The sequence below is a fragment of the Heliconius melpomene genome, chromosome 19 (genome assembly GCF_056956725.1).
Source record: "Heliconius melpomene rosina isolate 202511_hmr_F chromosome 19, ASM5695672v1, whole genome shotgun sequence".
Classification (NCBI taxonomy): Eukaryota; Metazoa; Arthropoda; class Insecta; order Lepidoptera; family Nymphalidae; genus Heliconius; species Heliconius melpomene.
In genome coordinates, this window is record NC_140407.1 from 10,862,099 (window position 1) to 10,887,808 (window position 25,710).

General features: G+C 31.8%; 1 protein-coding gene across 13 annotated transcripts in view; it reads left to right on the forward strand.

The window, feature by feature from the left end:
* The window catches only part of dac (dachshund family transcription factor), a 120,461-nt gene that overhangs the window by 20,036 nt on the left and 74,715 nt on the right, over nucleotides 1-25,710 (forward strand). For 4 of the 13 annotated variants that reach the window (XM_085202863.1, XM_085202864.1, XM_085202865.1 and 1 more), the window contains exons 2-3: nucleotides 2,150-2,176; nucleotides 23,400-23,411. The exons of 5 other annotated variants lie outside the window; for them this stretch is intronic. In XM_085202863.1, the coding sequence (XP_085058989.1) occupies nucleotides 2,150-2,176; nucleotides 23,400-23,411 (39 nt within the window). The remainder of the gene's footprint in view (nucleotides 1-2,149; nucleotides 2,177-23,399; nucleotides 23,412-25,710) is intronic. 4 more of the 13 variants (XM_085202866.1, XM_085202869.1, XM_085202868.1 and 1 more) reach the window with 1 other exon arrangement.

Below are 25,710 nucleotides of genomic sequence, written 5' to 3' on the forward strand. Positions count from 1 at the left end.
CCTTATATCTTCACCAGAAAAGTAGGGGACTATGCTCTAACGGCAATAGCTTTATCACTCTTAAATAATCATCACAGATTTTTTTAAAACAAACAATAGGTATCTGTTTCTGATGATCAAAGTGATATATTATGTAAAATAATTAAATAAGCATAAATAGGACACTAGACCCCTACATCCCGGCATATCACTTTCAATTGATCGTGTAGCCTAGAACATATCAATCTAATTCTACGACCTGTCAAATGTAATTTATTTGTTACGATGAGATCCACAACTAATACGCGTAATTTTCGAATGTATTGATATTATACCTATATAAAAATTATTTTGAAATGTGGCAACACAAATTTGACTTAAATTGAACAAAAAATTACTAAACATATAAAGGTGAATGTGAAATAAACATACATATATATATATATATATATATATATATATATATATATATATATATATATATATGAGTATTCTTTATTAAAAAAGTACCATTATAATGATATAATGTAATGCAATACAAACATAAAAATATTTTTTTAACAATTTTAGGACAAACAAATGAACCTTTTGAAATCGACATTTAATGAAAATGTAATCTGAAGCAACAATAATAATTAATGCAGTTATGGTTAATAATAAGAAATATGAATAGAAAGGAAAATAAAGCTAAATTGCAATTATTTAGTGGGTCGCGGCGATCAATCATGGTGGCCAAGTCATCAGCCGGTTCAAATGTCAAGCGTACCTACACCTAGGGTGGCGATAAAAAAGAAAACTGAGTTGCCATTATTAAAAAAGTGACTGTGACTTTATTTCCATTGTCGATTGCCGATTCGGGATTATTAACTGACTTGCATTATTTTTTGTGTTCTAATATTGATAGATCGGTTTTTTGAGTACGTTCCTTTTGAATTTATTACGTGTATGCTCTGCTATATGCGTTATAAGTGTTGTTTGTTATTATATTATCGATGAGAAAAAATATACCTAACGAATTAACTTAAAATGATAGTCATCCCGACTGTACATTAGTTCAGCCAAACACGCTAAGAGTACTTTTAACGGCGCAAGACGTGTTCATATGTATATTTTTGTTACGCCAATGTAAATTAAGTTCAAATTTCACCAAGACTAATGAACTTAGTACTAACTATGGTTGCTTGCCAAAATATACACTTATGGGCAATGGTCAGGAAATAAAAGCTCGATTTAACATTCAAAAATATTAAAAGATCGATTCTTGGTTATCGAAATTTCTGGAATTAGATTCAATTTAACTAAATTGACTTCCTTTAATATTTCGTTTTCGTTTGCGTGATCTCGTCCGGTAATAATCTAATGAATTCGTCCATTGGGATAGGGCAGCACAATAAGTAATGACTCAATATTAATCGGTCAATTTATTCATATACTTTTGTTTCCCTTTTATTGGAAATTAAGCATCACTTAACTTATGAATTTTGATTATGTTGTTTGATACGAACGAAAAAAAAAACAATATTTTTTTTATAAATATTCTTAAATTTGTGTCTACTATAATTAAAAAATATATAATTTTAACAAATGACAGTTAACCCTAAAATAAAGTTTAATTGTCTCTATTTAAACTTACAATATGATTTTGTTGGTACCATTGTATACGTAAATTAAAATCAATAATAATCAAATACAAATTAAAAGTATGGAATAGTAGATTGAACATATCTCGACCGACTGCAAACTGCAAACACGATGAGATCGCGTGCGAGCGCACAATATCACCGGAGTCAAGCCGGTCCACGCTACCCCATATTTTAACAACTGTCCTAATACATCTTGCAATGTTGTTTTTAACTGTTTTTGCCACATTATTGTTTGTTCTTTTTTTTAATGTTTACTTTTAATTTTTGTATCTCATTTTGTTAGCTCTTTTTATATGTACTCTTTTACGGTTCATTGATCACAATTTTAGAAGATAAGGTTACACTACTTTGTCTCATCCGTAAAAGTAATATGATTAGACAGCTGGTATTATTTTTATTAATGTATTTTAGTTTCTAATAATAATAATGATGCATGTAAATTTATCTGTGTCACTACAGAATGAAATCAAAATTTTTGATAATTTGAAGTATTCAACGAATTGGATGGATTTTTTTCTTCATTTCAGGTGCCTGTCAATGAAAGCGCCAGACAGGTATGTCGCTATGTTGGTCACGCGTTCGGTTTCGTTCGGCCGGATTCGGTTACGTTCGGAAACGTACGGGGCTCGACCACTAGACCGGTCGGCCGCAGGGCAAAGGGTTAGCTTGGAAGACCACACGATGAACCTACACACCCGCGTCGCAGGATTTTTTAAAGCAGTATTTTTTTCCACCAAAATTGCTTGTCAATGTGTGTTATTTTATTTATTTTTTTATTTTATTTCTGCCGTTTCCATCCTTAGTTAAGGTTTGACCATTTCATGTCATTGACGTTTGAATTAATTCGATTACCTTATAATTGCTTGATTGGCCAATTTCTCCTTGTACGATCGATTGCACATGTTCGGTGGTATGTTTTATGTACTTAAAGAAGTGTGGGTGGTTGTTAGTTGTCGTTGTTTGCTTCCAGGTTACACCCTTTCTGTAATTTTAAGTCTGATAAATGAATATTAAAATTATCACAGATAAATTTACACTGTCGTTATCAGTAGTATTCTATGTATATTTATGTTGTTTAGATTTGAATGGATATTTAGTTTTTTTAGTAAGCATGTGTGTGTTATTATTATTATTTCTTGTTGGTAGTTTTGTATGAAAAAAATATAATGTAATACATAGCTTTGGATAATTTTGTTAACACAAATTACTTATTCTCAATAAATAATTTCCAAGAACATTAATGTAAATAAACATGTTTTATGATACAGTTCTGATATTATATTTAAAAAAGACTGAGCTGCATCCTCTTTAAAAAATATATTAATTTGACATATAAGAGATTTTAGTATGCGCTCGAATAGTAACGAGAGTCCAAATTGATCCCGTGACATATTAGTGATCATCATCATCAAATCGTAAAGGATTTAACGCCTCTGTTGGCACGCTTCTTTTGTTGGGATCATAAAGCCGGCCATTAACATGTTTGATAAAACGTTGGCCGCACAAAAAGAGACCGCGGAGCTACTGTAGGCTCCCCACTGAGACATCTCATTGAGGAATGATGCCACGCTGTGGTGCTTATAAAGGAACACAGACGAATTCCGTTCTCTCTCATGTTTGCATCGGAGTTGCAATGTTGAATCTATACTGTATTCCGATCACGGACCTTGTATTTGTTATTGTAGTTTATATTGTATAACTCACGAGCACATCTGGCAAATTTTGCTAAGATTAATTTTTTTTACGGATGATTGATTGATAAAATATGTGCCAGTTCGAAAATATTATATTATTTATTGACTAGAGATCAGTTATACTTTAAATTCTCAGACGTTTTATCTATAAGCATACATTATATTGCCCATACCGCTAACTTATAATATTATCTTTTGTAAATAGTTCCTACTGACATAAAATATTTCAAAACTTCTGACAGATGGTTGTTAATCCCTGTTGGTTGCCGCCCATGCAGAGTCCACTAAAGATAATACATATTATATTGATTATATTACTAATGGATTTGAAATTGAAATAAGTCATTTATTTTATGAATATCCTACTAAGATTCCTAGTAAGTGACAAGATAAAGATGATGGAATTTACTTTACTATATTAATATGAAAATGTCCAATTTAATTAAAGTAAAATTGCAAATGAATTAAATTAAATCTATCAAGTTTTTGTAAAAACTAGATATGATGTCATATCGTCATATCGTAATAACCAAATTTTTTTAATTGTTTGAATTATAAAAAGACGAGAAAAGATTGCCCAATGAACAAAAATCAATTACGTTGCGACTTAAACGAATATATTTAAATGGACCCACCTACAAAGGGTCTGCAAGGGTTTTTAACGCAACAAACAGAAATCACAACAAAGGATCCGTTTACATTCTGACGCCTTTTATACTAACAAAGGACGATTTCAAATAAACACTAAATCGTTAACCCTTTGACCGTTAGCGGGTAATTTTCACTTTGGAATACGAAATGGAAATCATTTTGTGAATGGACTTGTACTTTTACCTTTTGGCTACGCAAATTGTTTTGGAACGTTTAATTTTCTTTTTGATATAATACTTTTTTTTTAGTTTTTGTAATAGAATGAAAAAATATTTCAAGACATTAATATTACATGATAAAAAATTGATAAAATATATAAGAATATAAAAATATTAACAAAAAGTAAATAAACATATTTAATGTTATAAATTACATAAATAAAATGCAATAGACAAAATATGATATAACTATAAATTGGACATGTTTGACTGGTTGGGCTCTTATGGCTGAGGGCTTAAAACAAATTCTGATGATGGGTCTGATGAGGCAAGATATTGTTTGTTGACGAATAAATATTACAGTCTATAGCAATTAAATAAAAGAATACAATTTTCCTGACAATTAATTAATTCAACCTGAATTGTCGGTTGTGACTATAATAAGATTATAATTTAGATTTCCCTATCAGAATTATAATTAAGTAAAATGGATCATTACGTTAGGTATTAGTCCATTAATTTAATGGTATTCTAAATATATATATCAAATATATAATGTCGGATTTTGTTAAAAGACTGGCCGGAAAAGTACATAGTATTTTATAGATATATCTATAGAAATATATGATTAGATAACATGTTTTTTGTTGACAAGTCTTAGTAATTTTAACGTGATTCACTGCTGACGCCACATAATGAAGAATACAATAATGGAATCAATCAATCATAATCATAATTTCCACGTACTCATCACTCCCGTGTTTAATGAAGCCTCTTGTGAATTATGTCATGAATGGCCGGTGCGTTGGTTGCCGGTAACCGCACTCACCCAGTTGCGCGCGGAGGCGTGAGGACTTTCCCTCTCATCACAACCCGACTTGCATAAGCCATCCCTGACCCATTCGTGTTTCGCGCCAAGTTAACATTAAGAGGGTCGAAACTATTCTAGTAGTCATAATCTGCACATTGCAATGAATGCTTCATAAGAATATATAATAAAGAATAAAAATCAGACAAACGGTAACGGAAGAGTCGTATATATATACATACACAAATATAAAAATAACAGAAAGAAAGTCTTATAATATTAGGTACAGAGGACTAAACAATAAATTTAATTTAAAAAAAATCGGTTAAAATCGGCTAAAACATATATGATATCTATATTTTCATAAAAAAAAATATAATATTTACATTTTTCAACATAATGCTAATTTAAATTTTCTAAAATGAAACAATTGGTCGATGAATACAATATTAAGTTAAGATAAATGAATTAATGAAATTAATTGGACAAGTAATCGAAAACTGAGAAAGAATTTCTTCATCTCTTGCTGTGGGGGAGCGGAAACAAATGAAGGGCGGACATTGAATAATTCGATTTCCTTATTTGCACCAATCAATATCTTATAAGGGAATTCGATATCATAAAGTAAGGCAATCGAAAGTTAAAATGTGTTTTCGAGATTGATATAAGTGATATATTTATTTGATAAATTAATCAAATTCAACGTTACTAACAAAATAGAAATAGAAATAAAAAAATATTTCTAAGCATTTAAAGGTACCTACTTATATTTATTTTATTTCTTCATTAATTCTTTAATTCATCTAACTTGATTTTATATATAAAAACATTTAATTTCTAGAAATGAGTCTAAAACCATGGCACTTCAATTAATTTCACAAAATCTTCTTATACAGATAAATAATCATTTATAAAAGTCTGTTCTACAAACTCGGATTAAATTCATAACCATTTTTAACTAGTTTTGTCGAAACAATTAAAGGGTAATATCGCTTGGGGCAGCAGGGTGGCAGTAGGCGTCGATTGCAGACAGCATATTAGTAAATATAATTGCATTTGCCACCGACTTCACTGATGTTTCCTGTTGAGTGTCTGCAGCTCGATCTCATAGGCAATTGAGTTACCAATATAAACCACTTCCGGAATAAGATGTCGTTGATGAGAATATTCCGGGGAGGCTCCAAGGCTATGGACGGCAATAATAAACGGATAAGAAATATTTATTAAGAATCAGCTTAAGAACATTTTAAGTAATTGTAATAAGTAGAGCCCTATGTCTGATTAATTAAGTGAAATTCTTTGCCAAAAATAAGCTCATATTAAATTTTGTCCGTAATTCAGTCGGCTACTTATTTAATTCCGGATATAAAATTTCTGTGATTGAGCCCCAGCGGGTGGAGTTGAGGGGCGTGAATTCCAACAAAATTAGCACCAGGGGTCGAAATAAAAAAGCGAAGGAAAAATTTAATGAACAGGAAAATGCTCCTTTGCAGCTATTCCATCTATTTATCTACATTGGGATGCCCATTACCTTGCTAAGAGAAAAGTTTACATTTTTAATTTAATGATTCCACTTTGTGGAAGTTGGGCGGGTTTCAACGAAATCTTAATTTGGGGATTTCTGAGGCGTCTCGTTTTGTAAATATTATTCCTTTAATAAGACCTCACGTTGAGGGGTGCTGCTGAACTCCGTGATTACGACTCTCTTTACGAGCTTCATTTTGGACCTCGTCATTTTGATTGGCGCTAATGAAATTTTTCTTACTCTATATCATTTTCGTGTTGTTGACAGTATAATTTAAGAATTACTAGTACAATATAACAGCGAGCCGAAAAGAGCTCTAAAAAGTAATTTTACTTATAGCAGCATAGTGATTATGTCTTCTTCATTTAAATTTCCACTTTTGCTAATGCAATTTCTTATTTCATACCTCTTGTGAAGTGCGTGTCCCATCTGTATCAAAATTTCTAAATCGTTATGTTCCAGCTGCGTCTGTACAGGCGATGACATTTCGCTTTTAGCGGCTGTTTTAAAATTGAATATTTGATGGCGCGTTCCCTTATGATGAATCCACAGTGAGTGGAAAGAGCCAATTTTAGGTAAGTCTATTTTTTGAACGATCTTTTTAATGGTGGAGTCCATTATACCAAATAAGATGAGGACCGCCTCTCCTGTAGTGATAGAAATATAATAATAAATATAATATAATGTTTTTCATTTTAATGTTATATAAGCACATATGTGTGTTAACACAAATATCCACATATATTATCAGCAACAACTGCATTACACTCAAAAGTTCCCATTATAAACGCAAATGGTTCCAGCTTAGTTCCTTTCTAATTACACAGATAAGCAACTTCAATAACGGTCCTTTTATCACGTTCATACGTTTGGAATCTAATTGGAATTTTGCATGTTGATATGTGGACTCTTTATTGGTCGATATTATGTTTACTTTCTGATATTGATGTTTGTAATTCGAATTGAGCCATCCACCAACAAGCCAAATAGTGATAAATTTACCGGTTATTGATGGACTTTTGTAACGTGTTCCAAGTTAAAAATGATGCCCACACCTGCCTTAAAACAACATTTTAATAGACTGCCTATTTAAAATATAATTATAAGACTAATGAGACGTTTAAATTTATAAAACTGAAATGAACATAAAGTCTATCGAGGTATCAAAATATTCACATAAGGATGATTATTTTTAAAAAATGTATCGTATTAGAAAGGTTGATTTTTTTAACAATATAAAAAAAGTAGACTATGTAGATTGTACTAGGTTGTTTTTTACGTAAACATCTGTTGTGTGCATCATATGAGTTTTTGTTATTTTAAAAGGAGACATGATGGATCAGTTTCAACACGTACACGTCGGTCCCTTTGTTGCATGCTTTATGGCTTTGTAATGTGTTTCTTTGTTTGTTCAATACACGTTGCAGTAGCTTCCAAAACTTTGGGAATCTAGGTTGAATTTGATGAAAAAAATATTTTTAATTAAATGGATGACCCAAATTTAAATAATAGATATTAACGATCTAGAACATGTGCTATAACAAATATAGATAGATATAGATAATAGAAATGATATTCTTTCAAAATTAAAAAAAAAAGTAAAACCTTTACCAAAGTTGCAATCTTGGGAATGGCTTTTCAATATTAATCCAGATTAAAATACAAAAGTCTCTGTTGTTATATGCAAGGGCGCTATTGCATAAAAGAGTAGAAGTACGATATCATTAGTAAAAACTTTTATACAAGTGTGGGAGTGTTCTAAAGCTTAAAAGCTTGTCCTTTAAAAACCACTGTTGCGTATTCTTTAAATAGGATTTCGTGGAGATTGCGAAGATCCGTAAAGATTATTATTTAAAATGTGTCTGGTCTGTTTGTCATCGACGTCTTTCAAATACTATTAAGGAGACACATGTTTTATGGTTTCTGCGTGATGTGGGGATGAAGCTTTATGTAACCAATTACATTATAGTTTCGTTCATGAGGAATAATTGCTAAGAGAAAATATAATGTAATATAGAAAATGTTACAAAGTATGTACTATAATAGATATTTACTTGACTTAGTCAAAGTAATATAATAAACACTTAATTAGTCAAATTAAATTAAATTAATTAAATTGAAGCCAGTCGTGGCGTAGAGGCACAAGCTTGTTAGTAAACGTGACTACTTATTAATGTTAGGTTTAGTTAAATTTAAAAAGTCTAACTAAAGTTTTCGGATTGCCTAAATTATTTTACAGACTGTTATCAATATCAAAGAAATAAATAAAGAAATAGGGTTGATCAGTTTTTTTACTTATATTAAAGGTTGACTTATATTAATCATTTAAAGGTGATTCTGGAATAAAAAACATAATTTTAATATCAATTACAATATAATTAGATATTATTATAAAGACTAAATTGATAATCTAAATACTAAAATAAATTAGTAAATTGATAATCATATATTTAAAAAAAATTTCAAATTAAAAAATTGAAAAATTACAACCGCAATACAAAGATAAATCATTCCAACATAAATCCATCAAACTAATTTAATTCAAAGTATATCCATTTCCTTTTTGCAAACAAAATAATAAAGACACATTTGTAGCGGTTACAGAAAGGCGAAAGTGTACTGCAATGGGGGTATAAAAAAGCGATCGCGAGTTTTGATTGATCACCACTTCGAAGCCGTTTTTTGTGTGAAATTAAAAACACGGAGTGGGCATGCATTGGATTAAAGAGGAATTTCAGACGGCTAATAAGTAGGGATCCGGGCCTTTGTTGGCGAAAACAATTTTTTAAATTAATTTATTTTTATAAGTCGAGAATTTGGATATCGATTTTGCATAACCAAATAATAGACATTTTATGGACCCTTCATTGATATCATAAATATTTTCCAATACACATGAACCCTTAGAAAATCTTTCTGTCTAACCAAAACTAACAGCGACGCCGTATAGCAAGCCACAAACGAGTAATTAAATCTTCTATAATACATTAACAATGTGCATACTAAATTCATGGGAGACTTAGCCATAATAATAACGAGACGGAATGGTGAGGGAGAGATATAACACCCAATACCGCAAAGGTAAACGTAATAATAGTAGCTGTTTGGGACTTTATGTACGATCAAAATTGTACGAGCACGTGTATAAAATACACTTTGCAAAGTAGATTTAAATTTTAATACAAAGCTTTCAGTCGAGGGTAGTAAGTAATGTCTTGGCGTAAGAAATGGGTGGAAGTGCTTACTTACAAGAATTTTTAAGTGTTCCTAATTTCACTTATGAAAAAAACTTTTGAAGCTACGTTATATTTTTTTTAATATGTTGTAGATATGATATGTGGATAGACTTTTATTTTAAATTTCATTGTGTTATGTATTTTTGGAGTAAAATTTTAACATACTTTTAATTATATTATTAGACTTGGTACTATTATAATTATTTATGAAGGTATTTCCTATTGTTTATTGTATCATCTGGATATCCATTACCTTGCTGGTCCTTGGGGGATGTCCACATTAAGTCATCGGGGGGCGAGTCTCAGGTGTCGACTGCGGCCGATTTCACAAGACAATGGTTAATAATTTCATTTTACCATTACGGCGGCCATCTTTCCGAGTCGCACAGTTAGAGGGCACGGACGCACCCCTCCGCGGCAATTTGCATTGTAACTTGGACCACGTAGAAGGCCTTAACTGCTATACCACCACTTTCTAACTCTTGAATATATAATTTTGTTGCTTTTATGAACGGCAAGTTTGCGTGGGAAATGACGATAGCCTAGCGCTGACTGTTTATTGTGGACGATAACTTGGTTAGATTTATTTTATAGCTGACTAGACTTTGTCCAAGAGTTAGTTCTTTTACGAACGCTTTTATACTACCAATAAAGAGGTTGGATGCATGTGCCTATTAAAATATTTGTTGGATTTATTTGACGGACTTGTTTTGCTGAATTTATTATTGGATACCATTACAATGTTGCTAAAATTGAGCAGTAAAACCTATACATCGTATAGGTATATATTTAAAATTTTGTACTGTAATGGTACAATTTTAATGAAGTTAAAACAAAATCGACGTTCAAAACGCCATTTTCATAAATAACATTTCACTTATAGCAAGTTAAAATTGGCCCATATTGCTTTAGGCTTACAATGTCTTAATTTGAAAAGTTCGGATATCATTAGGAAGTAAACGACGTTTGTCGATGACAGTACGAAAGCTGAAACGGCACTGTAATAGGTGCAATCGTAACCGCTCCCCTTCGCCGGTGTTAATGTAGAAGTTGGGGCCAACACGGTTATAGACTTCTGAAGTTTGTTTTGCTTCTATTAATTAATGTGTTTGCATGTCCTCGCTTAAGATTTTATAACGTTCCGCGCGCCCTTTGGTTTCGTTAAGAGCAACAATTGTTTAAACTTGTTTGTGTATTCATTTAAATACTTACATAAGTTTGCAACATAATTATCTTCGAAAAATAAAAGACGATTCAGTTGCACGTTCTATCTCGCACACAGTTGGGTAGGTTGAGGGAACTTAGTGCTAAAACACTCAGCTAGTGCCTAAAATGAAAATATAAATTTCAATAAATATTTCATTTCCTCGGATGAGGATCGCACCTACAACCAGTCACGTATACAGGCACACGCTTTTGGCCCTACGCCACGACTGGCCTCAGAGACGAATGATTTTTTCTGTTATTTAAAAATCAAACCAATAAATTATATTAATTAAAATAAAGTTTGTACAATAATTTGAAAACTGATAAGTGAAGGGTAACTGAAGACAAACCTGATGCAGAATAAATTGTGCCTCCAATTTCATTGGCGACTTTTAGGGGAAGCATAATTCCATTCCGTGTTTCTAACTCTTTAGGGGGTTGAGTATCGACATTAATAGAATCTAAAAGCTTTCTTACAACGTAAATTACCAATGCCTTCCATTTATGGTTCTGAAATGTTTCCTCATTTACTGTTTAATTTATCTGCAACGATAGATTTTTAATTATGGTCAAAAAATATATATGAACCTAGTGTTAAGACACTCCGTTCCCCATTTCCCGCTAAATTCTGGAGGCATTGTGTGTTAAGTGGAATTGAACCCACTGCCTGTCGCGTTGACACTTACACCCCTTACACCTAGCCCCTGTGCCTTGACTGGTTTCTCATATTATGTATGTTATATGAAATCTATTACGCTAAAAAATAATTGCTTAATTTGTGGTTCTAATATTCCCACAGAGCAAGTAAAGTACTATTATGCGTGATGAATGAGTGCAGCCGTCATCATAGGGGCATCTTATGAGTCTCCATCAGGATATTGACACTTCTGTCTGCCACTCTTTGTCCTAGCAAGTGTTAAGTTACACCCGCCACAATCGTACACGTGTGCCATCAAAATCCTTTCTTCTTTACTGCCATCCGGATGCCTTTGTATTTATAATTGTCACTATAACGTAAACAGGTCAATTTTTACTTAATTTTATAAAATAACAAAAGTAGTATAATGAGGCAGAAGCGTGTACCTGTAAACGTGAAGTGGTTGTGAGTTCGATTCTCACTCGAGGTAATGAAATATTTAATATTTTCGTTTCTTCGGTGGAAAGTGGGGAACGGAGTGTCTTAAAATTAGGTTCCCAAGTTCCCTTTGTCTATATGGGGTAGTGTGAGAGTATAATGCATAGAGCTTACTGATTTTAATAAGGTTGTTAAATGAAGAGGGATAAACCGGAAAAATAATAAACGATTTACGAACAATCTTCCTGCTGCGGATAAGACATTAATATATTTAAAAAAAATTTTGGACGTAGATTGTTTGTTTTATTTTAAAATTACTGCTTTTCTGATCAATACTAAGTTATAAATAAGAAATTCTTTAAGTTATAATCGCTTTCTTATTCTTTATATAAAAAATGCAAAAACATAGATAATTTTATTTATAAGAGATATTTCTCATTTAGCGAATAAACTAATTTGAATATCTTGAGACTAAGATAATCGCTTCGCCGTTCGCGCGTTATAATTAGTACAAATCGTCTTTGACTATAGAACTTTTGAATTACAGAGAGGACAGAAAAATATTGGTTATTTTTTTTATTTTTAACATAAAAGTTAAATAAATGTATAAATTATTATTAGTTTTTATTTTATTTATTTTATTTTTATTTAAACAAAATCTGAAATTATTTTCATCAAACTCAACGGTCAGTGCCTATAAATTAGGAGGAAAGTAGAGAACGGAATGTCTTGACGCCAGAAAGTTATTGCACATTAGAAAAATGGATAATGCATAAAATACGAAATAGACTAAGAATTAATAATTAAAACTCTAATTACGATATTTCAAAGAAATCAATAAAAAAAATATATTCAGCTTATTACATTTTCTTATAAGATTCAAATCATTTGACGTATCTATTTGTATAAATATCTATTGAACACAATGGAATCTCGTAGTCGTGCGACTTAATAGATACTATAATTCATCGTCACGCCTCACATTCGATCTGGAGATGGATGGCGCATGTATAGAGACAGATAAAAGCAATTTCTACTTCGACATCTCGTCAATATTGGAAGTATTTAATAATGGTTACTTTCTTTTATTTTATATTTGAATTATGTTTATCTTAAACTAGAATTAAACTAAAAAATATTTAAATTGTAACTGTTAAAAACAACGCTCACTTCTTTGTTAGGATTCGCTTTCCCACAGCGAAGTATTTTAAGTTACTTGAAACGATTCAGTAGGCGATTCGGTTCGCTTTTATGTTCCTCAAAATGCTAATGGGAGATTATTTTATTGGACGATCAAAATATTGCCTCGATACAAGTTTTTACTGCAATAGAGATTATAAAATTTAGTTTTTTTAATTATTGACGATATTAATCGATCTTTTCAAAGTGTTAATTTGCATAATTTGTAATTTTGTTTGTAAGTAAATAATCTCCTAAACTAAGATAAAATTAATTACGCCAGTTGCTGTCGGCGTTACTCGGTTCAAATAAACCGTTGCTAATTACTTACGACGAAAAAATATGTTGGAATTGAATCCAAACATTTGTCTCCTAACGAATCGTGTCGTCGGCTTCACCTCAAAGCGGGTGATTCGGCAACTTTATTCCATTTTCGAATGCTCGCTGCCCATTCGTTCCTTCGGCTACGCCCTCTCTATAAATTAGATGCCTAGCGTAACACATCACATAGTTATGAACTAATGAAATCTCGAAAAGTACGCAACCCGTTTTCTTATCAACTTTTCCAAAAGAGCAGCCGCCTTCAAAGATTCTACCCTAAGAAATAATTCCGCTAATAACGCCCGACGCTCACGCGGGTAGGTATGTTATGCAACCATAGGAATTTCATTAGATACACACGCGTTTGTTTGTTAAGGCGTTTTCCATTGCTAAAAGTTTCTTGAGGCGGGTATAATTCCTTTGTTTGTTGTCGGGGGGTACCTCCTCCCCCTCCCCCTCACCCACTACGTTTTCTAAGTCATCGGGTCCAATTATGCCCCTTTGTAGGTTTTGATATGTAAATTCACGATTTTATTAAACAAACCATGATGCCATTCGAGGGCAGCGAGCCGGATTAATAGCTTCTTCAGATTTGTGTAATCGCTTTCTCTTAAGATAACATCAAGACGCGAGGGAGCTATTTGCCTTCAGTACCTGTCTACGTTCAGTAGGTACCGGCACAAAATGTGATTGTTTCATTTTCACCTTCATCTATTCCTTAAACATTCAACAAGGATACATCATTACATCATTAGATTACTTTGAAAGATATATCATTAGATTATTGCACTTCCCTTAATTAATAATTAATTGAGCTTTAACTTTTGCATCGAAATGAACGTGCTGCAATTCTCCTGATTATTATTACAGAGATTTCGGGGACTGTTATCACCCTACAAATTAATCTGTCCATAGAAACATAAAACGAACGTTACTGTCCAAACTACCCATTCGATTTAAGCTTAATTTTTACCCCAGCACTATTAATAATTTACACTGTATCCCGGCAACGCTTGCGCCATATTACATCGCATAAATTAATAATGTCGTTCGCTTGTTTAACTGCGAATCAGATGAGTTTTATTGACAATTTTGTTTGGAAAGAGCAATTTGCGGGATGGCCACCAAGTGGTCACCAAATAGGGGGGAATGAGCTTTGGGTACGTAGATGTGAATATTGATCTATAAAAATTATATTTAATTGATAGTTTCTTTGTAATATTTAAAAATATTACCAATATGCACATACTAGTTAATTTATGTGTATTCAAAGTGTATCGATAAAACATACTGCTTATTTTATATTAGGTAAACGTTGAACGTAGTAATGTAAGCTAAATTAATTTCACAATTGTGCTTCGAATACGGGAGGGTTGACTAATAAAGTGAGCAATTTGAGCAATACACCTAATGGGTGTATGACGTAGCACCCACGTCCCACTCTCTACACTCCACACCTCAAGCCAACTATCGGCAGTCACGATGCAATGCAAATGGATGCAATGCAAATGTTTCCATCGCATTATAGTAACTCAATACCCGCACGAATGTACACAATTGCATTTGGGGTTGCAATGGAGCATCGCTATTATTGCGCAAACGGGGTCGTCGTCGGCTGCTCCTATGATCTATGCTTCATGTTCGCCACTACGCATTAACTAAATTTAGTGCTTGAATTACATATAGGTACTATTACGTTTTGTGAGTTATAGTACTATGAGGCTTACGTCATCCCTTAATATAGTTTAATTATAAAAAATAAAAACTAAGAATAAATATAATTACTTAAAATTAAATATTTTCAATGCTTAAGTAAATTACTTACAACTGTCGGGATACTACAAAACAGGATAAGATTATCCCAACAGTGATAAGGGACAGCGATTCTGGTGCCGTGATAGTGGAGTTCCTGGATCTGCCTTGCTCGTACAATTGAATGCCTCTTATCGGACATGAGCAAAACGCGCTGTCGCTTCGAATTAACACAAGCTTTTGTTATCGTTCAATTTGATTTCGCCGCCGGGTGCTTTATTATTTTAATGAGACTCAATTTTCAGGGATAATTGAATGGGCCTCGGTTTGCCTCGATTGTTTCGTGTGATACCTAGGCAAGCTAGGTGTTCAATCTTCTATATACGTGTAGGTATACCTAGTCTACTAAATAGAATACAGTAGGTTACGTATTACGTAATTATCTAAATTAACTCTGTTAACAAGTTAAGACGAAAAATTAAATTATGTTGAATGACTCAAAGTTATTTTTTTATTCCTATAAAAGTAAGCGATAAGCAGTAATGATCAACTTTTTTTTAATTTCCGAAAATAATGCTATAAATGTATATTATTTTCCCACCATCTTTTAAACATGGCGAATTACTAAGACCTACATAGAGCGAATGCTGTAATGAAAATATTTTTTTTTAAGCTAATTGTTAAAAGACTTTACACTCCTCCATTTATCGAGTAGAGTCTATAACAATATTTTTGAGCGAGAAAATGAAAATATTAAATATTTCATCCCTCCACTGGGAATCGAACTCAAAACCATCGCGCTCCTACGCCATGACGGTCTCGTTACATACATCTAACTAAACATATAAAATAATTGCAGTATTTTGTAAACTATTATGTAACAACACTAATTAGGTATTTATTAGTTGATGAAGCCCAACAGTCACGTGGCTAAACTTTCATGTTTACTCGACGCGATGCAAGTCGAACCCCACAAAACAAACAACAGGACAATTATACTACTGAATTATATGGGACTTTATTTCGCTTCTAACTAGTTTTACCTATAGTTACACTTAAAGTTGACACAGTGCCGCCAGTTTAATTAAAGGGTGTGTTGATTTGTAGTTACAAATGTATAGAAAAGGATTCCATAGTTATAGTCATATTCGAATGCGTAATGTTGATTCTTTGTATATATTTCGTATGAACGAATGAATGAATGGTAATACAGCATGACTAGGACGTGACTGACTGAACGCAATAGCTGTGAGTTCAAATCTCAGTCTATTTCTAAATAAATTCTCGATTTTGTTGATAATAACCTTATCTTCTAGCTCTTGTAAGCTCTTTACAATTAAAACAAACATTAGTATATACTAATAAATGCATCGTCCAGTAATTTGTTATAACTATTATTTTATATTCCCATAATTTAAGTAAAACACAAATCTCGTAAGCTAATATCCCCCTAATGGAGCGATTTGAAGCAAGCAATATACGGGTTAACCGCAACCGCGGCACGCGACGCCACTGAGTGCATCTTGACCTCGTTTAACCAATATCAATGTTCTTATTTATTTTTAAGAAAACGTTTTAAGTTGTTTTAAATAAAATAAAAGTAGGTAACGTATTAAATATTTAATTTCCTCGAGTAAGAATCGAATCTTCAACTTAACTCGGGACACGCTTGTACCCCTGCGCCTGGCCTTTATATTTGTTTAATATTACTTTTAATAAAATTTAATCTTTAAATGATTTTATAGATGATATTTCAACAAATGTAAATAAATCTATAAAAAAACAACTAACCTAACTTAATTGAAAGGTTAAATATCACATTAGTGTCACTATAATTATAAGGTTTCAAAACAAAAGCGGCGATAGACAATTAGCCTTATTGAATTCTAATATAGGTGGGTGCATTTACAAGACCGTTAGAGAACACCGGTGAGAGCCACAGTTTTGACAGCACGCTTGCGTGACTCGCCAAGTTAATATGTTTTTTTCTCGTAGGTACATACAATTTTGGGTAAATTGATTGTGTCTATTAACTCGTTTTGTATGAGTGACAGGCTAGTATTTATTTGGTGTGATAACTTCGCTTTATTTAACTTAGAACGACGACTCGATAAAAATATTTAAGAATTTACGAAATGATAACGAGGCACGATTAATATGATAATTAAAATTATTTTTTCTGTTGAATTCATTAACATCCTTCATATTTCTTATACAAATTATAAGATTAGAAAAACAAATGCGATTAAAAAAGTTAAAGCAATCATAGTTAAATAAATTTTACACTATTAATATTTTTGAAATTAAACAAACATCTAAACAGTTTAGATTTTCCATAATTATTCTTATTTTTCCATGCATAAAACAAACAAGAAATCTAGAGTATTTACTTAATTGCGTAACATAAAAATACAGATAATTTTTTCATCTTAGTTTTACATTACTTTCGTTTTATATTTGCCAGAGATAACCAAAGGCTGGGAACGGAAGTACCACGCTGACGCATGTCACGCGGCGTTGATAATATACCTCGTTGAATGAAAAATGTAGTCTCCTGCGTTTATAAGATATCACTATAAAATTCAGATCTAGCTCTCATTCCTCTCCATTGATTCAGACGTTCTCATTAATTTTATACATTTGCAATCAATTGACCTATAATTAAATATGTAACCCGGATGTAGAACAATAGAATGATTCCCACATGCCTCCAACAAAACAAGACAAGGTTTGAACATCATCTAAAAGCTGAAATAACAAATCGGTTACGCGATCGTGGCTAAATCTGGGCTTAAGTAATGAGTGTAAAGCACATATCATAAGTGATTATTATTTTAAATTTATATCTTAAGTTCATTCTAGTGGTAAAAACAGACTTCTTGTTTGTATTAATCCACTCGCTCGTCGGTTATCACTTGCACTGAAACGTAACAACAGTTTGGGTATTCTCACTCAACGATCCAATATTTAATAGTTTTATGATGTATTATCAAAACAAATCTTAGATAGTTACTGTAAGACACTACGAGTACGTTTCGGTTGCAGTAGATATATAAAATAACTGTTTTGATACTAGAATATTTTAATATTATTCATTAAATTGATTGTGCTATAGTTACACAAAAAAGATATTAAACTATTCTGTCTTTCAATATTTTTAGAAATAGAGTCAGAATTTTAGTTTCAATCCCTTCAATCAATTTAGCAACTAAACATAGACAAGTGCATATTTATGTAGTAGGATTCATATTAATAGTAGCACAGATAATAAATACACTATAATAAAACCGGTAGAGCTGGCATTTAATTAAATGAATGGATATTATTCATGGTTACCGGTTTTTTTGTACCGTATATAATAAACGCAATTAACGTATTAATGCACTGCCCTACGGCCCACTATTTATATTTTTTGTGGTTGCATTCACATTGTCTATTAATTGGCGAAGATTATGTGATAAGGTTTATACATCAACAGCTTACAACAGTTACTTTATCTTTATATATATTCTATAAATTATTAAGATATTTTCTATGATAATATATTTCAACGTTAAAAGTATCAAAATCATTGATTCATAGTTCAATACGAGTATAAGCGGCCGATACAAAAGGACTTAACGTGTTTTTTCTTCATATTTTATTATGAACTTCTGTTCAACATCCAGATGTTTGAGTCTGATCAAACAAAAGATTTTTCAGATGTAGGTACTTACGTAACGTCAGAATGTAACTATTACGCTAGTGATTTATGAATAACTTGTGTTTATTTTAAAATTCCTAAGCATTGAAATGTAGTAGGTAGGTAGTGGGTATTTGTTGTAATTGTGAATGTTTTTACCATGGTAAATTAGTTGTAAAGGTAAATTCTACTAATATTATAAATGTGAAACTTTGTGAGGATGAATGTTTGTTCCACTTTCATGAAAATTACTAAACGAATACAGATAAACTTTGCAGTAGCATAACTTTTATAAGTATCAGAATGACACGTAAGCTACAATTTATGTAAACTTATTTTGTATCTTTATTTCATTAAGTTTATTATAATAAAATGAAATTTCTGTATAGCTGATGATTACCTACATATATTTAAAGCATATAAATTATTTCTATACTTCTTGGCAGCTGATGTTTTTCTAATAAACCGTTAAGTAAATCATAACGTTTATTTTTGTTCAGCGCTAAACGATCACATACACGTCCGGGACTCTATTCTGTTTCGAATCTCTTTATTGTTTGTTTTCATTAATTATAAAATAATTTTGAACATTATATGTGTAGTGTTTTTGTAAAGATACTGGTACTAAGTTATTAATAACAATTACCATCTTTTTCACTTATTTCAAATTAGTTCAAATATATTCATAAGAGTTCATTCAATTTTATTTTATTATTAGATGTTACCTTGACGTTGTATCTAGTACAAAGCAGGTTAGGCACTCTAGTGTAGCGACACTCCGTTCCCCACTTTTCACGAAAATATGTATACGTTACTTACTGAGTGGCTGAACTGAACGCCTGAAAATTTTATTTTATAGATTTTACAATATATTTTCAAGGACTTATATTATTCTTGAATAAAGTTTACGTCTAATGAAACGAACCTGCATTTATCTTTCAAGTGTCTATATATTATGCGTTGATGAAAAATGGGTATCTCGCTTTTTTTTCTAACACTAGTTAAAAGCCGATGTTAACATACGACTTGTATGACTCGACAACATTAACCGCCAGGATTAGATGAAATTAATTTAGGGACCAACCGAATGTGTTAGCCAGGTAGCAATTTCTTTTTTAAAACACAATAGACCGTTTACAGATAAAAAACAACAAACGCCGGGAACGGTAGCAGACATTATCATTTTGTTCCTGATGAAGCATATCACTGTAAATGAAAACTATTTAACCTTTAAAAGCGACAAAGTAAATTCATTTGGAAGTTGAAGTCGATAGTCCTATCCGTTTGAATTTCGTGTCGAACTGTTTAATTTTTTTAAGAATTTGTTTGGTATAAAAAAAAGACTTGGCGCCAGCGCCAGCGGTCAGGATCCGAGACTCGGTTCTAATATTAATTTGCAGAATGACTGATGTATTGTTGATTTGTTTTACTCTTATTTATTTTTTTGGTGCCCGTTTCTTTTAATCGGTAGATTTGTATGTTGCAATTTAATGGTAATTTAGAGAGTTAATTACATGACTTTCTCGTAAATTAATTACTTTAGACACAAAATAAAACTTATGTAAGTACTTTCCATAAAAGTATATTTTCCTTAAATTTACAGATAATAAGAATTTCTAATATGTTTAATGTTTAATTGGAACAGTCACAGTATAATGTTATAAGTGAGGGCGGGACCAGCAGTGGCAGGGGCGTATGTGGTCATTCGTCCAGAAATTGTATAATTTAACACAAAACACTCGGCCAATGCGTGCGTGAATGGCTCCGTCCCGACCAGCGGCCGTCAAAGAGACGGAACAAAACATGCCAAACGCACCACGTCACTATGAAATGTCCCAAATGAAAAACACCTACAAAGAGAAATTAATTTCATTTGATTGTTTGAGTTTTTAGAAATATGAACTCTATTCATTTTGCCGATTTAAGTGAACCATTTCTACTTTGTGATTAAATATTCTTATTTACTTTCACTCTCGAAACTAAATTCACTTAAAAGAAAATTTCATAAAGCTCGGAGGAAATAGAATAAAATGACAATATGTCGGGGGCTATTACAGGATTGACAATAGCGTTGTGACAAAGGGAATTGTTAGAAGGCTGATCAGTGGAACAGATAAAGTTACAAGGATAATAATATCATGCATATTTAATATTTACCCAAAAAGATTAATGTGTTCATATATTTCGCATAAAGTATATAATTTATAATGAATGAAAACCTAAATACGGAATGTAAATGACAAAAGCGATTTTTTTCTTTTCCTTTCTTTTTAGTAAGCGCAGATGTTACTTATTATACATATGGATTGAGTTATAAATACAATTTCACTTATAATGATTTAATTTTCTAAATATACCTTATTTATTCTAAACCCTTTGATATTGTAGGCGAAGAATTAATACAGAAGCCAGCGTTGGTAGGTACTTAATTCTGAACGAATAAAACGAAACGGATTTGTAACTTTCTGAAGATGACGTCTCTTTCTTCTCGCAGTCATCGAGTTTCCTTTGTAATTAAATATTGAAATTAAGAAATGAACAGCCGCTAATTACGGGAGCTTGTCCCTTGAGGGTTGATTGTGTTGCCCTAGCAGTCGTCGAAGGGATGCACGGTTTACATTGTTATGTTTGTTATAATATTAAATAGTTCTGAATACAATATGTCGGCATACGAGTAAAAGTGAGTGTTCACTTCGATACAACTCAAAAGTGACGTTAAATTCTTAATTAGTCTTCATTCTGGTAGCATATTGGATGATATAAAAAATGATATAGAGTCATCATAGTACCAACATAAATTTAGTGTTTGGACATTTCAATTATCCGGATCACGTGACGTGCCGTTGAAACGACGAAAGTTCGTGCCAAAAGTAATAAAAATTACAAAAAAAGCAAAACCATTTTTTCTTAAAATTTATCGTAGCTAAAGAGGATATTCTCTCACAAATTATATCAGTAGATGTGTTATTGTTTTAATTAGAACGTATTTTTTAGAGTTCCGTACATCAAAAGGAAAAACGGAACCATTATAAGATCACTTGTTTGCTCGTCAGTCAGCCCGTCTGTCCAGACTATTTATCTCAAGATCGCATGAAAGTATCTCACTGAAATTGATATCAAATATTCGCGTCCACGGTCCCTGGAAGTATAGAAAAAATTAAGCTTCTAAGTCAACGCAATCAACATATACGAACAATATAGTATATAATAGTTATAATATATATAATAGTTTTTGTTACTTTTTGATTAAATTCGTTGCGTAATCACAGTAAGTACTTCCCGTTGACCTTCAAACTTGAAATTAGTTTGAAACCCTCGGTGGGCGAGTCTGACTCGGACTTAACCAGTTTTTTTTACAAAAAAGAAGATTTTCTTCATTCAAAAAATCTATGACAAAATTTAAAGATAAAATTATTATTTCTTTAAATTACATCTACTCGCTTATATAAGAAATACCTATATCTGATTAAAATATAGATGTTATTATGATTCAAGCGGTATTTCATTGTAACATCTCTAATAGGAAATATAAAGATGGAATGCTCTGATATTAAATTCGTTTGTAATGTCTTTATTAACTGTCATCGAATCAAGAGCACCCGGAGCTGTTTAATATGCTATCGGACCAACGTAATTAGTTTTGTAAATAAAATGCCTCAAGATATTGAAACGTACTAGCTACCTGAGTAAGCCGTGACTTGCCTTATTAATTTAAGATTTCTTTGCGGCCACAGTATAAGAAACACAATTTAATAGTCTTAGCGAATGCTAAAAAAGAACAGAAAAGATTTGAAGTAGGTACAGAAATATGCACTCTGTAATAATTATGTTATCAGATAACAAAAACTGGTGCAAAAAACGTGATTATCACGATCAAATTTAAATTGTTTCCAAATGTTTTTAAAAGGTCTCGTAAATTCAATCTTGTAAACTATTTATTTTAATGATATAGGTGTTATAATTAAAATAATACAATTTAGAATAAAAAAATTAAATAGATTTATATATTTTCTTAAAAAATAGAGTCTAATTTTGATTGTCCGCTTTTATGTAACAGGTTGAATAGAAATTTAAAAGTTTAAATTTTAGATACAAATGTTATATTTAATTGGTTCTTGGCTTAGATTTATAGCCTAGGGACAGGTAGCATTAAGAGAGCGCCGTTACACCCGAACTGGAAATAATTGTAAAGCCAAATTACACCCTGAAACTTTTCCACCCTAAGCATTTTTTATTTAATTTTTATTTTTACGACACGCTTAAACGCGGCTTTGCTTTCATTTTTTTTATTGTTACTGTCGATGTACCCTCTAATTTTTGACTACAATTAATTTTCTTTGCATTTTTTAAAATAATTTCCTTATTGACGTAAAGTGTGGTCTTTTTGTTTTTGTTAAATATTAATTAACCTTAGTTAAATATTAGATAATGTAGCAAATAGATTAGATTTTTCTGGAAAATCAATAATGTTCGTTTCTCTTCTTCTCCAGGTACTTCTCAAGGTGAATAGGTATTATAATTTAATCAAGGAAAGACCCCATCTCCTCCCACCGGAACTCGTTTACAAAATACAACAACACGTTTTTTAGACCGAAATCATTTATCATGTTTGTACTGAACCCAAGACAAACTGCTACTGCGTTTGAGTTTACCGTAGATAAGATTACGCGCGTTTGTTTTACTTTGTATACCGATTGCTGAGCCATTTTTAAAAACAGAGCCTCGTTGTTTCTTGTAATACGTACATCATATTTCCGTGGTACACCATATTGTTTTGAAAAGGAAACGTCGTCTAGTAGAGCCCGAGATATGTTAAATTATAATTTTTGATAATACACTGTGACATCATTGCTTTATATTCAATTGGATCTAACTTGTGACGTCATTATACAAATATTGTTTTAGTATTTCAGATTTAACAGTCTAAACGTACAACATAAGTTAAGAATATACTATGTAAACATTCCCATACGAGTTAGTGTATCGAGTAAATAAAAGGGAACAAAAAATATATGTACGTACACAGATTATGACCATTAGCTAGCCATCGGCTGTCAGCGTCTCTTATTTAGTCTTCTGAGTTTTTATATACGTGAGGGAAGGATGTTTGGGCCACGTGAATTTTATGATTTAATGTTAGTAATTGGTAGTGAGTGTGAACACGTACTCTAAGAGTCGAGAATAGTAACACAAATATAATAACAGAGACTCGTCTATTCATAGTGCCAGTACCGGCGACCGTTTTTGCCCTTAATAACTCTAAAAGGGTGTTAAAATTGTTTTAATACTTTAAATATAATTTTTAACTAAACATTTATAAAGGTTTTTCGATATTCTATATTTATCATATAGATTTGTGTGTTTACCAAAGTAGGTCTATCTATCAGGGGTAGATCTGTCAGCAATATCTGGGGAGTCCTTTGTGGATGGTATTTATTCAGTGACATGGGCGTTGAGCGATGAATATTGCCAGGCAAATATAACAAAAAGCAAAACTAGCCGCGGTGTAAGTTTCACTGGGGTATGGGGAAGGGTTACGGAGAAAATGTTTACAAATGGTGTTCTGTGAGTAAAGGAAAAAATATTACTACAATCAAAAAAAAAATCTTTACATATTTATTTTATTGAATATAATTTTGAGATAATTATAATTCACTATTTAATAGAAATACTACTTAGATTAATAAAAAAATCCTTAAAAGTAACTTAAGTATCATCTTAAAAGTGCAGGTAGGTAGGTAGGTAGATTCCATATTGGAAGGACCTGCAATACTCTTAAGTAAACGATGCTTAGCTGTATCGAGTATACATTGACACCAGTCGATAGTGCTCTGCACTTTGCGAACGCATATAAATCGTTAGGAAATCGTCGTATAATAAATCGAACGCTTTTTAATGGCAGTTTATCGGAGTGAGCTTTGGTGTTCAGATTACGGTCTAAGTGGCGGCGAGGGGCACGCGTTCCTTATCTCCGTCCCTCGACACTTTCAATATTCGGTCTCGTCGCGCCTTACGTTTTGTTTCATTTTTCGCTTCTGTATTATTGTAGGAGTTGTTCATACGAATTGGTGAGGAGTTTTATGGCTAGAGATCAAGGAGTTGAAGCCTGGTATCTAAAATTGGTCTTATAGAGTTTTTCTAGGACCTGCGTGTACCTATATGGTGTACGTACTAGCTTACTTTAAGAGTTAAGAATGCGTACGCAATTGAAAATCATTGATTTGGTTTGTGTGTTTGTTAAAATTTAAATTAAAAATATATCTGTCCTCTGTACTTTAATCGAATAGCGTAAGCCAACGCTTTTTCATACTTAACCTACCCTTTATAAATAATATGTATAAATAGTTTTTATTATTATCATGATGAATGTATGCCAAATAGGAATCAAACCTACAACTATCATATTTGTCGTCAGATATTATCGATTATATATTATATTAAAATCTTTTAATAACATAAAAATCTGTTTTAAAGTTGTATAGGAAAATACTATGCCCAATTCAAGCGCTGCCTACTACTTTAAAATCTAATATTCAATTAGGCACACATTGTAGTTTTATTTGATTTTTACGCTTCTATCGTTACTACAGTAAGGTGTTAAAAATAAACTAGTTAAAATTTTTGTGCGCGTCATTTTCCAATTTATTGTCGCTATTTCTGTATACATCTGTCGATGTGCGACCACCGGAAAGACTTTTTTATTAATGTACCAACTTTATTGTTCCAAATATTGTATCTGGTTTCTTTTATACGTTTTATCAAATTATAAAGACTTTTTATACATTATTAATTATAGCACGC